At 45.9% G+C, this 15,850-nt stretch overlaps 1 protein-coding gene across 1 annotated transcript in view; it reads right to left on the bottom strand.

Moving 5' to 3' along the window:
* PARVA (parvin alpha) overlaps positions 1–15,850 on the bottom strand; it is a 168,097-nt gene that overhangs the window by 59,302 nt on the left and 92,945 nt on the right. The window contains exons 2-4 of the mRNA XM_068989329.1: positions 7,143–7,232; positions 6,988–7,058; positions 4,852–4,954 (exon numbers count right to left, since the gene is read on the bottom strand). Of these exons, the coding sequence (XP_068845430.1) occupies positions 4,852–4,954; positions 6,988–7,058; positions 7,143–7,232 (264 nt within the window). The remainder of the gene's footprint in view (positions 1–4,851; positions 4,955–6,987; positions 7,059–7,142; positions 7,233–15,850) is intronic.

Here is a 15,850-nt window from a genome sequence, read left to right on the forward strand (position 1 = left end):
TGTGCTGTGGTTTATGGGGTTGCAGAGTCGGACATGACTAAGCGACTGAACTGAACCAAATGATTATAAAGTAAGTATCCTTGTATCCAAACTAATATAAATAAATACTGGATACATAAGTCTTATCCTTACAGAAGACTTCGAATTAATACATGCAGAAGGAATGGGAGAATAGGAAAACAGAAAACCTCCACTAGACCACCACAGTAATAACCAGCAGACATACTCCACCGATTATAGTTATTAGGACGAGTGTAAGAAAAAACAAGATATTTTTAAAGTCTTAAAGTATCTCCCTGCAAATAAGTTAATAACAAAGAGAAAAGTAGTAAAACTTTATAGTGAAGAAAGCCTGGCCAACACCACCTTAACTGAGTGGTCAAGGTTAATATCACAAGTGACCAGTCACGGTAACATCGTGTCTGTCCTGAAATGATGCACTGAGGACACGTCAGCTCTGTGCGACCCCTCCCCAAACATACAGCTCTAATCATGAGAACACACCAGACAGACCCAGATTGGGGTCCATTCTGCAAAATAACTAACCAGTCCTCCTCAAAAGTGCCAAGGTCGTGAAAGATAGGAGACGTGACACCTGAATGTAATGGGGGATTCTGGGTTTACCTCCTAGAACTAAGAAAAGACATGAATGTAAAAACTGGTGAAATCCAAATAAATTCTGCGATTCAGTTAAGCACTGTCCTGAGGCTGATTTCTTAGTTTTGATCTTACCCTCTGCTTGGTGAGATGTTGACATTAGAGGAAGCTGAGTAAAGGGAGACGGGAAACCTCTTGGCTGTCTCTGCAACTCTATTAAAATTATTTCAAAATAAAAAAGTTTTAAAGAAACACTGACAAATGGGCTGTGGGTTTAAGTGGTAAGACAAATCGTGAAATATAAAGAAGATCTGGGAGAACTTCAGAATGCCTCCAAGGCAGGAAACAGCTTAACGTAAGAAGAGGAGTTTGGAGCCAGAGAAGTTAAGACAAATGATGGGGCTCTGAGCTAAGGAGGCAGCAGTGGGGTTGGAAAATATTGGTGACAGCCACCCCTGACCCAGTGCGCAGTGAGCCAGGCACTTTTACAAATGCTGCACGTGTTCCAGCTGACTGAGAAATGAGATGGGTTTGACACATATATATGGGAATACAGTTGTCAGCACTGTGACCAACAGAATATGAGGGAAGAAGGAGCAATTCAAGATTACCCCCAGATTTCTAATCTGGGCTTGTAATAGCATTCCTCAAGGTGGAAAACAAAATGGGTTTGGGGAGGAGGCAGATAAGCAGAGTTAGGGGCAGGCGGGTTACAGGTGCCTACGTGACATGCAGGTGCACAGGCTGGAAAGGCAGGGAAGAGATAGCCTTACTCACAGCTTCAAAGAGAGAGCTGTTCCAAGATAGAGATCTGAGGCTGATGATCATTTAGTCGATGGTTGAAACTGTAGCAACGACAAAATCACCCAGGAAGAAGGTATGAAAGAAAAAGAGGAGGAGGCCAAGGATGGAAGCTGGAGGAAACCCAACCATTACGGAGAGAAAAACAGAGAAGGACGACTGAGAAGCGGGTGGAAGAGTAATGGCAGCACAAGGCCACAGAGACAGTCGGGTGGGGGGAGGCAGATGAGATGCTCAGTAGGGTCAAATGTCACCATGCACGAGGGACTCAGGTGACACTGGTGACATGGGAAGGAAAAGTTGATGGCAAGGTGGTGCACCCAGCCCATATCCCAGGAGGGAATGCTTAGTGGTGGGGAAGCAGGGAGAGGGAGTGCCAACCTTTATTTTGAGAAATGTGGTTGGGCACGAAGAAAGAAAATAGCCAGAGGGGTCAAGGTCGGAGGGGTCACCCCAAATCCCCATCTCCAGACCGCCTCCTCCCAGGAGCTCCTGATGCACATTTTAAACTGCAAACGAGTTCTCTCCAATGGGCATACTGTCTGTAGCTTCCAAATGTGTATGTCTAGCCTTCGACCCACAGTTAGGTTGACAAAAGAGGCATCAGCTCTGTTTTTAATCACCTTTTCAACGTGAAGTTTGAGATCTGAGGTGGTCTAACCCGACTGTCGGAGAAGGCAATGGCAACCCACTCCAGTACTCTTGCCTAGAAAATCCCATGGACGGAGGGGCCTGTTGGGCTGCAGTCCATGGAGTCACTAGGAGTCGGACACGACTGAGCGACTTCACTTTTGCTTTTCACTTTCATGCACTGGAGAAAGAAATGGCAACCCACACCCAGTGTACTTGCCTGGAGAATCCCTGGGACGGGAGAGCCTGGTGGGCTGCCGTCTATGGGGTCAGAGTCGGCCATGACTGAAGCGACTTAGCAGCCGCAGCAGCAGCAACCTGACTGTCCTTGATACCTGACTTGGGGCAGCATGGATGATGCTGGGCAGTTTTGTAACCATTCCCAGAGGCGACACTGCTTCATGACCGTGTTCTGTTACCCCACAGCCATGTCCCACCCCTGCTTGCAAAGTCCAGCATAGAACACTTCCAGACAGTGTCAGGTCCCAGGTAGAAATCTGGTGGTGCAGTTAAAAGCTACAAATGCTAGGAGAGGTCGTCAGTGAGGCTCAGGGTTTCTCCACATCTGCACGTGCCAAAGCACGTTCCCCTCCATGTTCAGTTGCATTTACAAGCCTTTAAATATTAATACTCATTAATATTGATGTTTGAGTACCAAATGAGCTTAACTTCCTAGAAATTACTAGATTTTATATTATTCATTCATTGGTTCAGTATACATTGATTAAGTGCTGGGCAATGTGTTATTACTGGACAAGACTGGAAAAAGGAATATGACATGGCTCCTGCCCCTGAGAAGCCTACATACGCTTATACGGGTGTGCTTAGTCGCTCAGTTGTGCCTGACTCTTTATGACCCTGTGGACTGTAGCCTGCCAGGTTCCTCTGTCCATGGGGATCTCCAGGCAAGAATACTGGAGTGGGTTGCCATGCCCTCCTCTAGGGGATCTTCCTATTCCAGGGATCGAACCCAGGTCTCCTGCATTGCAGGCGGATTATTTACCATCTGAGCCACCAGGGAAGCTCAAGAATACTGGAGTAGGTACCCTATCCTTTCTCCAGGATATCTTCCTGACCCAGGAATCAAACCAGGGTCTGCTGCAATGCAGGGAGATTCTTTACCAGCTGAGCTACCGGGGAAGCCCATACATTTACATAAACAGCTACAAACAAAATGGAACATCTTACAATAATAAAGGCATATATATTGTGTATACATGTCTTATGTATTATAACATAAAAGCATGTATGTTATATATAGGTGTGTGTACCTATATAACAAAGGCATACATATTATGTACATGTGTGTGTATCTATATAATAAAAGCATGAATGCTTTATACACGTGTGTGTATCTGTATCTGAGAGAACACAGAACACATGACTATTCCTTTCAAATGTGACTATGTCGTGAGTGGGGGCACGTTTGGTTGACTCTGCAGATAGAAAGAATGAGCAATAATGGTTTACCTCACTGGATAAAGGAGGAAGAAGGGCCCCAGAGGCAGAAGAAAAGAAAAGGCAGAAGAGGTGTGAATATGCCCAGTGTATGTCATAATATGGCGTGGTGGCCATAAACACAGCAAAACTGCCAATGGAATGATAAAAGATACTGACTGACTGGGCACTCACTGGGTGTCAGGTGCGATTTGAAGCATTTTACATGGCGTGAGCCACACGTGTGAGTGACTGGAGGTGAGGCTGACAAGACGGATGCAATGCTTTGAATGTTGTGCTAACAGGTCTGGACTTTGTCCCACAGGTAGGGGAGAGCGAGTACTGACAAAATGAGACTTGCAATTAAAAACGGTTCCTCCACCAGCAGCGCCAGCTGGCCACAAAGGGGAATGGGCTGGAGGAGGTGAGATGGGAGGCAAAGAGGTGAGATGGGAGGCAAAGAGGTGAGCTCGGAAATTGTTTCAACAGTTCAGACAAGTGAAAATGGCAGGGAGGAGGGGATGCGGGAGAGAATTCTGAGCAAGAAATGGGGCCATGGAGACTCCCTGCCCCACAGCCATGGAGAGGCAGGGAAGAGAGGAAGGGGTTCTATCCACTTGGAAGGAAAGAAACATCCTTAGGAAAGAGGATGCGCTCAGTGTGAGGCACTAGTGGGAAGCTAAGAATGGGAGTCTAGAACTTGGGGAAGCGGTTAGGAGGACAGGAAGTGGGGGACAGAGAGGAGAAGTCCAAATCCAGGCACGATGAATCTGTCCTCTCAACACTAATGTCACCCAGAAGTCTCCTTTCCCTCCCCAATAGCCCCACACTTTCACGTAACAGCTGTGAACTGACTCAGGGATGCACACGCTGCCAGAGGTGAGACACCTGGAGACACACGGGAGCCAAGTGCCACAGAGGTCCACACACCTGCGCACTTGCACCAATTGGAGAGAGATACTCAGAGGAACACACACACATACACACCCATAGCTTGCAGAGGTATGCATATATGCATGCAAACACACACATATGTACAGGTGACAGAGGCATACACACATACACGCAGCTCCACACGCCTGTAAATACACCTACAGAGGCCACAGGCGCACAATTTTCTGGAGAGGGTGAAGCATGTTTTCAGTGTGCAGTGGAGTCTTATCATATGCCCTCCTGGCGATTCTCAACTGCTAGGCGGAGCAACACTGTCTGGTCACAAAGCCTCCCTTTGCAAGGCATTCATGTAAAACATTCCAAGAGTACATTTCACTGGTCTTCTAGCCCAAGGTCCCCCATCCCTATTCCATTCAGTGAACTACTGTGACTGGAGAACAGCTCTGAACTAGATTTAAACACACCCACTGCGACATTCAACTCTCCTCTTACCAAAAAGTTTCTGCAGGACTTGGCCATCGTATAAATCTTCAGCCAGGTCTTTCACAATGATTCTTTCTCCAACCAAAACATCGTTAATCCAGTCAATTAATACCTGCAGAGAGAGAGAGAGAATAAGGGAAGAGTCATAGGGTGTTTCCTTACACACCAGTGTTCTCATCCTGGACAGTGAAAATTTGAATGAACTTCAGATTTTGCGGTGTCCTCTGTGGTCCGTGTCTTAGCCTCTGTGCATCAGGCATTCAGCAGAGGCGTTCCAGGTGACCAGTCACTCAGTTAATCCACACGGCATCCCGAGAGGCAGGTAGCATCAGTTTCGTTTTTCAGCTAAGGAAACTGAAGCTTGCACAAGGCCACTGTCTTTTTAATTTCAACCTCTTGCTTTATTTATGAAGGTATTATTCATATACGATAAAATTAACCAATTCTAGGTATACCGTGTGATGACTTTTGGTCACCGTCCATGGTTGTGTAACCACAACCACAATCAAGATACAGAACAGTTCCCTCACCCTTAGAAGGTCCCTCTGGTCTCTCTGTGTCCAGTCACCTCTCCTGATCACAAGCTTCAGGCAAGCACTACAGTTCCAACTTTTTGACCACTTCCCCTAAACGGAATATCACCCACTTTTTTTGGGTGGGGGGCATGCTACATGCTATGTGGGATCTTAGTTCCCGACCAGGGATTGAACCCACACCCCCTTGCAGTGGAAGCATAGAGTCTTAACCACTGGACTGCCAGGGAGGTCCCAGAGCATCACCTTTTGACTTCTTTGACTTGGCATAAGCAGACTGCCTTTACAACACAGGCAGGAGCTGGGCTAGGTTTCCACCCTTGAGAGGAGGCTCGGGCTTTCAAAGCACATTGTTCTACTGGCCTAAGGCAGGGGCTTCTATGCTTCCTCCCTTCCTCCTTCCTCTCTCTTCCCCTTCCCTCCTTCTCTCCTTCATCCATCCAACCATCTACACATCCAGCACTTATTAATGTCTGCTATATATCACTCTGTGCTGGATCCTGAGGGTACAAAAAAAGACCATCCCTGATGAAAAAAAAAAGAACACTCTTTAACCCCAAGCACCTCCCCACTTAGTGAAGGAGACCGAGAAGTATATGAGTAGTTGGAACGTCATGTGATGACAACAGTATGGAAGCAAATTCTTGAACCACAGCGGCACACAGAGGGGCTGAGTGACAGCCCTGGGGTTTGGAGAGGGCTTCCCGAAGGACGTGACCTGGCTTTGAAGAGCAAGGAGAGCGCCTGGGCAGAGGGACTGCATGGCCAAAGGCCTGGCGGTGGGAGCGTGGAGCAGCTGTGTGCAGGTGTGCACTGGGCACTGCCGTGAACAGGTCTGCTGTCCCTGCGGCATCCTTGCCAAGCAGGGATTATTTGAGGTTAAAGAGGCAGCTGGAGCATGGAGATGCCAAACACCACCCCCAGGACTGTGGGCTGCAACCTGCAGTTCATAGGAAGCTACACACAGGTTTTGAACAGGAAAACGATACATTCAGCTTTGCGTTTTGAGTGAATCCCTCTGCACCCAGCGCCTTCTGGTCCTGTTTTAAGTGTAGCTTGGAGAAGCTGAAGAAGACAGACACAGAAGGGGGAGGAAACAGAGAATTTTTGAGGGTGACCACTGGTCAGTCACTGTGCCAAGTACATTACGCACAGTTTGTTATTTCATCTTAATCATTAGTGTTTGAATCTCATCTCCTCCACTTATGCCATGACTATAAATGAACAATCACCGGGCTTTTCTGAGACTCAGTTTCCTCATCTGTAAAAGAGATGGAGATGATACTAAATCCAACTTCAGAGGGTACTTTTGAGGGTCCTTGGGAAACGCAGTGAGAGGACTGTGTGAGTGAGAAGATCCTGGCAAATGTGAGTTTTCTGCACTAAGTTCTCCAGTGTCTATGGTCAACACCATTCCTTGGGCACCTGTTATGTCCCACCTCTGTTAACCTGTAGATGTCCACCTTCTGGACTGCAAGCTGCCTGTGGCCAGGGACTGCTGTGGATTTCTGTTCTCTCTGCAGTGGCTCGAGTGGTGCCTATGCAGGGTGACTGGTCTAGAGACACCTGTGCAGTCGGGAGGCACCTAAAGCCCCTTCTAATTCCCTCTTACCTTCATCAGTTCCTGAAGTTTGGGGTCGCTGCGTGAGTTGGGATCCACCATCGTTCGCACTTCATTCTCCTCTTTACAAAAAAGAAAAGGCAGTCAGTGAGGCGGTTGCTCTGAAGGCATCAGGCTAACCCAGAGAGAACAAGAGACCCCGTTACCCAGCATCGTGTCCTCAGGGTCCAGCTCGAAGGGGATGGGGCTGAGGGGCAGGTTGATGGCGTTCATGCCTTCCTCCTGAAGCTCGGACACTGTAAGAAGGAAGCGCAGCGTTAAGCGGCAGCGCATACCATGTTCCACACTGATGCAGACTGAGAAACGAAAGCACCAAGGTTAGCCTACAGTTGTGATGCAGCCTGCATCCAATTCCTGCCTCTTCTTGCTAGAAGGACCAAACTGTCCCCTTCATCTCACTCTCTGTCACCTTACTCGCTTTCCTAGAAAAATCGGGTATGGACATCTGCCTGCCTTCAGTACTGATCTTGGAATAAATGGAAGCAAAGTGAGCACTGACGTCTTTCTTAAGTCTCTGCCACGCCTCCCTCCTGTCTCTCCTTCAGGGGCTTGCCATCCGGTGCAGAGTGCACGCTTGACAAGTCTTTGCTGACTGGATGCATGAGGTCCCCATGCTGAGGCTCCATTTGAGCCACAGGCCTTTTCCATTCTCAGGTCAACCCTCCTCTGACTTCTCTCCTGAATTGGCTCCTGTGCATTTTTTCGGACATTTTTTCCCTCCCTCCCTTCTCCCCACCCCCCTCCTCCCATCCAGCACTGCTCGAGGATGCCTCATGCTGGCCCCTCCCTGGGCTCTGGATTTATCCCTTCAACCATAGGGAGTCATGGGCCCTGGGGTCAGGCACCTCACTTCTCCAGGCCTGTTCCCTCAGCTGAACATCAAAAGCTGGACAGGTGACCATTAAGTTCTTTTACAGTTTCCCAAATCTTAGAAGTCTACAATTCCATTGTCCTCAAGAAAAATAACAAGAGGTCAGTGACCACTAGACACTTCCAGCCCACCCCCTCCATCCACTGACCTCCACCCCCTACATGAAGCCCTAGTAAAAAAGAAAAATACAAATCCCTACCACAAAACCAGTTGTGTGATGGCACTTTGCTGAGCATTGACCTTGCATTATTACCTCTCCTAAAAGCAGTGGCTCAAATCCTCTCAGTTCTACTCAATTCCAGTTTGCACTTAATTCCTTTGCACCAATTAAGCACAGAACAAGCGTTTTCTCTGAAGGAGCTGGTCACCAAACAGTTCTTAAAGAGGTGATATGGCAGCTGCAATCAACTTTGGTAAAAGCAATGTCCCGTCTTTCCATTTTATTTTTTTGTATTGACTCTGGCCTCACCGATTGCCAGCATACACTTGCAAGTACTCTTAAGCACAGGCAGCTGCTTACAAAGAGTTCTTTCATATCAGCAGACGTCACTGATGGTTGCAGTTGGACAGAGAGCGAGATTGCCTAACAAAGGGAGTGAAACCCACTCTGCCCTAGAGAGACACAACTCGCATTATGAAGCTGGTATTCAGTCCTGGTGCTGTGGGCTCTTGACATTCAGATGGGATATCAGCCAGTCACCATCTTGAATCTCCAAATCCACAGACACCCACCATTCTATATAATTCCCCCCACAAAACATAACTGAAGTGACACTTTCAAGGTTTAAATGATTCTATAAATATGGGCTTACGTTTGCTTTCCAGCAAAGCACAATTGCTTCTTTAGACTTTATAATGTCTCCTAGCACTCCTCCTAGGACTAGCCGTTTGCTCTTTTTTTGTCCAGGCTGTTTCTCACAAAGAAGCAAGATTTCTACCACTTAACAAGCATCACTACACAGGCGATGGGAAGGGGAAATAAAGTTACGTTTCAGTGTGGGTATGAGACTGGGTTAACTGGCCAGTGAAGAGACTAGCTCTTGCCCAAAACCTTCCCCATCTGTATATCCACCCCACCCCAGCCCACCCTGCCACCAGGTCTGTGCTGTCTGATACAGTAGGCATTAACCACATGCAGCTATTGAAATGTAAATGAATTACTAACTCAGCTTCTTAGTTCCCCCTGTCACATTTCAAGTGCTCAGTGGCCCCCATGGGGCAGCTGGCACCCCACTGGACAGTACAGATGTAGATTCCCATTATCACAGAAGATCCAGTTGGATGGTGCTAGCCTGACTGATCCCATAGATCCAAATGCTGATGATATCCAAATTTAAATCTCCAGCCTGATGCATGCTGCGTTACATATTTTTAAAGTTAATAAGATTGTATTATCTAACACTGAATTCAAGGCAACAAAATCAGGGATAGGATAAAAATGCAGCACCTTCCTAGATATTTTTCATGTACAAAAACAACCAAGCTCTGTCCTAGTTTCTTCTTTTGAGTGGTTTTATTTACCCAGCACCACTGGGTTGTGAAAACAAGAGTCAACTCATTATTAAGAGAAGAACCAGAAACAAACAAAAACAAACAAAATCTCTAGCCTAGGCCTGACCCTGAGCTCCAGATTCACTCAATATCTCCTCTTTGGTCTACTAATGGAGGTCTCAAATTTATACATCCAAAGCAGAACACGTGATCTTCAGTACCCTTACCTCCACTGTAACAACACCGCATCAAGACTTCTCCACCTTCCTTCTTATTCTCCTCAGTAAACGGCACTACCTTTTGCATAAGAGTTCAAGCCAAAATCTGAGCAATCACCCTTCCCTTCTTCTTTTCCTCACTGTTTGCAGCCAATACATTGGCAAGTTTTCTGGGTTCCCCCTCCAAAACAGGACCCTATTCCAACCACTTCTCACCAGCTCCATCATCACCATTCTGGTTCAGGCCACTGTTATCTTTCACCTAAATAACCAGAACCGCCTTCTAACCTGCCCACTGCTTTCTGATGCATTTTCCCCATGTCAGTCTACTTCCTAGAGCACAGTCAGAATGATCTATAAAGATGTAAACACGATCATACATTCTCCTGCTTTATGCTTCCTGTGGCTTCCCCTCATGTGCATGCTTAGCTGGTCAGTCATGTCTGATTCTTTTGTGACCCTGTGGACTGTAGCCTGGCAAGCTCCTCTGTCCATGGGATTTCTCAGGCAAGAACACTAGGGTGAGTTGCCATTTCCTTCTCCAGGGGATCTTCCTGACTCAGGGATTGAATCTGCATCTCCTGCATTGCAGGAGGATTCTTTACTACTGCCACCTGGGAATTCCCATTCTACTCAGAATAAAACCCCAATTCCTTCCTAAGACCTACAAGACCCTCTGAATAGTCCCCTGCCTCCCTCTTGTGTTGTATTTTCTCCATAGCACTCATCACAATCTGAAATAACTGTTATTTCTACATTTATTATCTATCCCCTTCTCAACAGAGTGTAAGCTGTGGAAAGACTGGCACTTTTTCTCTTTTGTTCGCTATTAGATCTCTGAAGAGGAGTCAGGACTGCCTACATTCAAATCCAGGCTCTACCACTTATTAGTACGTGACTTTGGACAAGTTCATCCATCTTACACCTCAGTTTCCTTATCTGCAAAATGGGGGTGATAATAATATTCCCTACCTCCTAGAGCTGTTGAGAAGATTAAATGAGTTAATACATGTAAAACATTTAGAAGAGTATCTGGTGCCTGGTTAAAAGCTATGTAATTATTTGCAATTATTACTTAAAATGATAAGCACTCAAGGACCATTTGTTGAATAAATGAATAAACCTGTTAAGACCACTCTTCCACTGCACAGGTTATAAGTTGAAGCACAATTTACCAGAGCAGTGTATAGCATGCAAAGACTTTCAGCCTGTCCTTAGCGGAGGAAAACCATACTTTGGCCTGATCCTGTGTATGCGTGTGTGGGCACGTTTCTAGGGCAGAATTTCCAGCTTACTTTTTGTAAAGAGAAAAAAGCTACCTCGGTCCCAAGACTGTTGTCCAGTAAGAGCCAATCTGAATATAGAGATATCTATACCTCTAACGTGTGACTAGAAACACCATATTTGCAGCCAGGACTCCTAAAGGTGGGTCTGAACAGCGCCTCTTTTTCTATGTAGATCACTGTTAGAAATGTTTTTAGATGAAAAATCCCCAGTCAGAAACACTCCCCTCTGCCCTGCCTCTTTAATTCACTCACAGAGACAAAACAAACCCAAGAAGAAAGGCAGAGATATGTTTGCAATTGGAAATGTTTTTTTTCAGGAAATGATTTGGTACAGGAACATCATTCCCATCCCATTAACTGCTGACTCGGAGCCAACTGTTTGTAAAAGTGAATATGCAAACTGCCCGGCTCAGGCTTGGCCCCCTGCCCCATGGGGCTGCATTAGTGGCCATGTTCCCAAAACAGCCCACGTGCTTTGGAGGTTTCATTTCTATTAAACCAAAGCAGGACCCAGCAGAAGCTCCTCGCCATCCCTGCACTCTGAAAGAGAAAGAGCTGCAATTGAATTTTCTCAGCATAGAATATGAATATGATGTTTTCCCCTGAACCTCCTCTAACAACCTAAAACTAGGTCTGAATGTGCAGCCTTTGGTGTCTCGCGGCGCCATTAGTCATAACTTAATAAACAGATTAAATGCCCAGCTGAAGGTCGGGCTTGGGAGAGCAGGGCGATTGCCTCAACTCCTGAAGCGCTCGCCATGAGGGAGGGAGCCTGGCTTTTCTGGGAAACACAGCGTGACTCTGGGTCCAGCTGTGTAGCAGAACAAGTACATGGATGGGCTTTGAAGTCTGAAAGACCTGGATTTGAATCCTATTTCTCTTTTTTATCAGCCATGGGACCTTATGTTGTTGACTTAAACACTTCAAAATGTGGTAGAAAACAATTTTGTTTAAAACAAAGGTGTAGCTGACACTATTAGTTTCTTCCCCAATAATGATTTTATTTTTTCTCTCTCTCTGCTGAAATAATACTCTCTCATTTTGTTCCAGTATACACTGCACAACTCCCCTACCCCCCAACTGCCATGCTTCTAGGTGAGATTTCGATTGAGTTAAGCTAATCATGATAATCTCAGTTCCTTTAGTGGTGACTGGCTCAAGCATTGTCAGGTAACACAATTCTGGTTAAAGAGCTGTAACTGGAAATTTCTAGAACCTTCTAGAAAAGCTGTCCTTCATTTTAAAAAGGGCTCAAGGAAGAGAAGGTATCTTTCTCCTTCTAACCATTACTGCATCAGGATGTTATGCCTAGATTTGTAGTCATGAGGTTAGGTCTGCCCGAAGAAGCTAATACGTTAAGGTTGGCAGGGAAGAAAGAAGGGAGTTCTTGTTGATACTGCTAAGCCACCATCCCTAGAGCCACCCTGGCTTGTGTGTCTTGTTATAAGTGATAAAGGAAGTTCCTTTTTTGTTTAAATCAGCTGAGTTGGTGTCTTCTGGGGCTTGGAGCCTTAACTCTCTAATCGGTGCATGGGACACCAAGATTATAAAGCTGATGAATGAAGGCAGTAGGTATACAAAGAACAGTAATTTTCCCTCCCTTTTTTCATGAGAAACAGAATAGCTGCAGATATCTCTTATACTCCAAAATATATATACAAGGGCCTGAAGAACACCAGATGGAAAGCAAGTATGGTGAGAAGAATGGACAGAGGCTTCTAAGAGTACAAAAGGGTCCATTTGTGTAAAGCTAGCAATTTCATTCATGTGACCAATACACATTACTGGGCACCTCCTTTGAAGCAAACCCTGTGCCAGCACTGGGCATAGGGTTTGGGGATTTGACATGAGTCTGCCTCAATCTGTTCTGCTGGGAGAGGCAGGCACGGAAAAACACAGTGGGCAGCATGCTGCAATCGGATGAGAGACATGTAACCAGAGGGCTGTGGGAGCTCAGCGGTGGGGGCGACAAGGTTAACTTTCGATGGGGAAGACTGGGAAGGAGTCTCAGAAAGGGGAACATGTGAGCTGGACTTTGAAAAACTTACATTTTCATCCAACACAGGTGCCTCACAAAAGGCACATCTTGTGTATAAACAGCAAAATGTAGACAAACAGGGCAGCTGCTGAGACAGCAGTAGTTATGCCTGAACACTGGGAATGTAGGGCACACACAGGAGAAACAGGGAGGAAGAACAAGGGGTGAATAAGTAGGCAGGGTCCAGAGTGTCGAGGGCTGTGAACTCATCTGTTCCCCAGCCTGCGCTGGACCATGCTCCCCATGTCTGTAGATGAGAAACCCAAACACCATACTGAGGCAGAGCAAGAGGATAAGGAGGTCGTTCTTTCTCCTTCAGTGCCAGTGAACCCCAGTGAGGTACTTAGGCTGCTCTAGCTCCTTCTTGGGACTCCAGTGATTACTTTCTGGCCGTCATGAAAGCTCACTCAAGCTCCTTTAATTTCTAAATGGCTCAATGGTCCCCCCAGAAGTTCTTGCAGCTAGAAACATCTACACTGTCTGACTGGCAAATCCCAACAACTTTTCTCTATGTGGAAAATCAACCTGAAAGAACATCTACCAAAAAACACTTAATGGTGAGAAAATGGATGCTTATACCCTAAGATTGGAAACAAGACAAAGATATCTCCTCTATTCAAAATCATACTAAAAATTCTAGCTATTACAATAATGCAGAAAAAGGAAATAAAAGGCATGCAAGTTGGAAAGGAAGAAATATAACCTTCCCTTGTGGCTCAGAAGGTAAAGAATCTGCCTGTAATGTGGGAGATCTCAGTTCGATCCCTGGGTTGGGAAGATCCCCTGGAGAAGGGAAAGGCTACCCACTCTAGTATTCTGGCCTGGAGAATTCCAAGGATTGGAATAGTCCATGGGGTTGCAAAGAGTCAGACACGACTGAGCAGCTTTCACTTTCATTTTCCCTTTTGTTCGTAGATAATATGATTGATTGTGTAGAAACTCCCACAGAATTGACCAATGATGAAACAAAAAAACAACTACAACAAAACCCATAGCCTTCTGTGTTAGTTGCTCAGTCATGTCTGAATTTTTGTGACCCAATGGACTGTTCACAGGAAGCCAGGCTCCCCTGTCCACAGAATTCTCCAGGCAAGAATACTGGAGTGGGTAGCCATTGCTTTCTCCAGGGGATCTTCCTAACCCAGGGATTGAACCCTGGTCTCCTGCACTGCAGGCAGATTCTTTACCCTCTGAGCCACCAGGGAAGTCCATACTCTTAGAACTAATAAGCAGTTATGGCAAGGGGGCACGATAGAAGGTTAATAGACAAAAATGAATTGTTTTCCTATGCACCAACAATTAATGATTAAAGTTAGAAATTAAAAACACAATATCTTTTATCTGCTGTGCTTAGTCACTCAGTTGTGTCTGATTCTCTGCAACCCCATGGACTGCAGTCCACCAGGCTCCTCTGTCCATGGGGATTCTCCAGGCAAGAATACTGGAGTGGGTTGCCATGCCTCCTCCAGGGGATCTTCCCAACCCAGGGACTGAACCCAGGTCTCTTACATTGCAGGTGGATTCTTTACCGTCTGAGTCACCAGGGAAGCTCAATAACATTTATAGTAGCACCCAAATATGCAATACTAAGATATAAATCTAATGGCATGTACACAGGGATGGCATGTAGAAAATTACATAACTCTGATGAAAGAAATCAAAGAAGATCTAGATAAATCGAGAGACAGTCAGATAAATGGATTATAAGACACAGTATTAAAGTGTCAGTTTCTTCCAAGTTCACCTATCAGTTCAGTTCAGTCTCTCAGTCGTGTCCAACTCTTTGCGACCCCATGAATCGCAGCACGCCAGGCCTCCCTGTCCATCACCAACTCCCAGAGTTTACCCAAACTCATGTCCATCAAGTCGGTGATGCCATCCAGCCATCTCATCCTCTGTCGTCCCCTTCTCCTCCTGCCCCCAATCCCTCCCAGCACCAGGGTCTTTTCCAACGAGTCAACACTTCGCATGAGGTGGCCAAAGTATTGGAGCTTCAGCTTTAGCATCATTCCTTCCAAAGAACACCCAGGACTGATCTCCTTCAGGATGGACTGGTTGGATCTCCTCGCAGGCTAAGGGACTCTCAAGAGTCTTCTCCAACACCACAGTTCAAAGCATCAATTCTTTCTTCACAGTCCAACTCTCACATCCATACATGACCACTGGGAAAACCATAGCCTTGACTAGATGGACCTTTGTTAGCAAAGTAATGTCTCTGCTTTTGAATATGCTATCTAGGTTGGTCATAACTTTCCTTCCAAGGAGTAAGCGTCTTTTAATTTCATGGCTGCAATCACCATCTGCAATGATTTTGGAGCTCCAAAACATAAAGTCTGACACTGTTTCCACTGTTTCTCCATCTATTTCCCATGAAGTGATGGGACCAGATGCCATGATCTTAGTTTTCTGAATGTTGAACTTGAAGCCGAGTTTTTCACTCTCCTCTTTCACTTTCTTCAAGAGGCTTTTTGGTTCCTCTTCACTTTCTGCCATAAGGGTGGTGTCGTCTGCATACCTGAGGTTATTGATATTTCTCCCAGCAATCTTGATTCCAGCTTGTGCTTCTTCCAGTCCAGCGTTTCTCATGATGTAATCTGCATATAAGTTAAATAAGCAGGGTGACAATATACAGCCTTGACATACTCCTTTTCCTATTTGAAACCAGTCAGTTGTTCCATGTCCAGTTCTAACTGTTGCTTCCTGGCCTGCATATGGTTTCTCAAGAGGCAGGTCAGGTGGTCTGGTATTCCCATCTCTTTCAGAATTTTCCACAGTTCATTGTGATCCACACAGTCAAAGGCTTTGGCATAGTCAATAAAGCAGAAATAGATGTTTCTCTGGAACTCTCTTGCTTTCTCCATAATCCAGTAGATGTTGGCAATTTGATCTCTGGTTCCTCTGCCTTTTCTAAAACCAGCTTGAACATCTGGAAGTTCATGGTTCATGTATT

The sequence above is a fragment of the Capricornis sumatraensis genome, chromosome 16 (assembly GCF_032405125.1).
Source record: "Capricornis sumatraensis isolate serow.1 chromosome 16, serow.2, whole genome shotgun sequence".
NCBI classification, from domain to species: domain Eukaryota; kingdom Metazoa; phylum Chordata; class Mammalia; order Artiodactyla; family Bovidae; genus Capricornis; species Capricornis sumatraensis.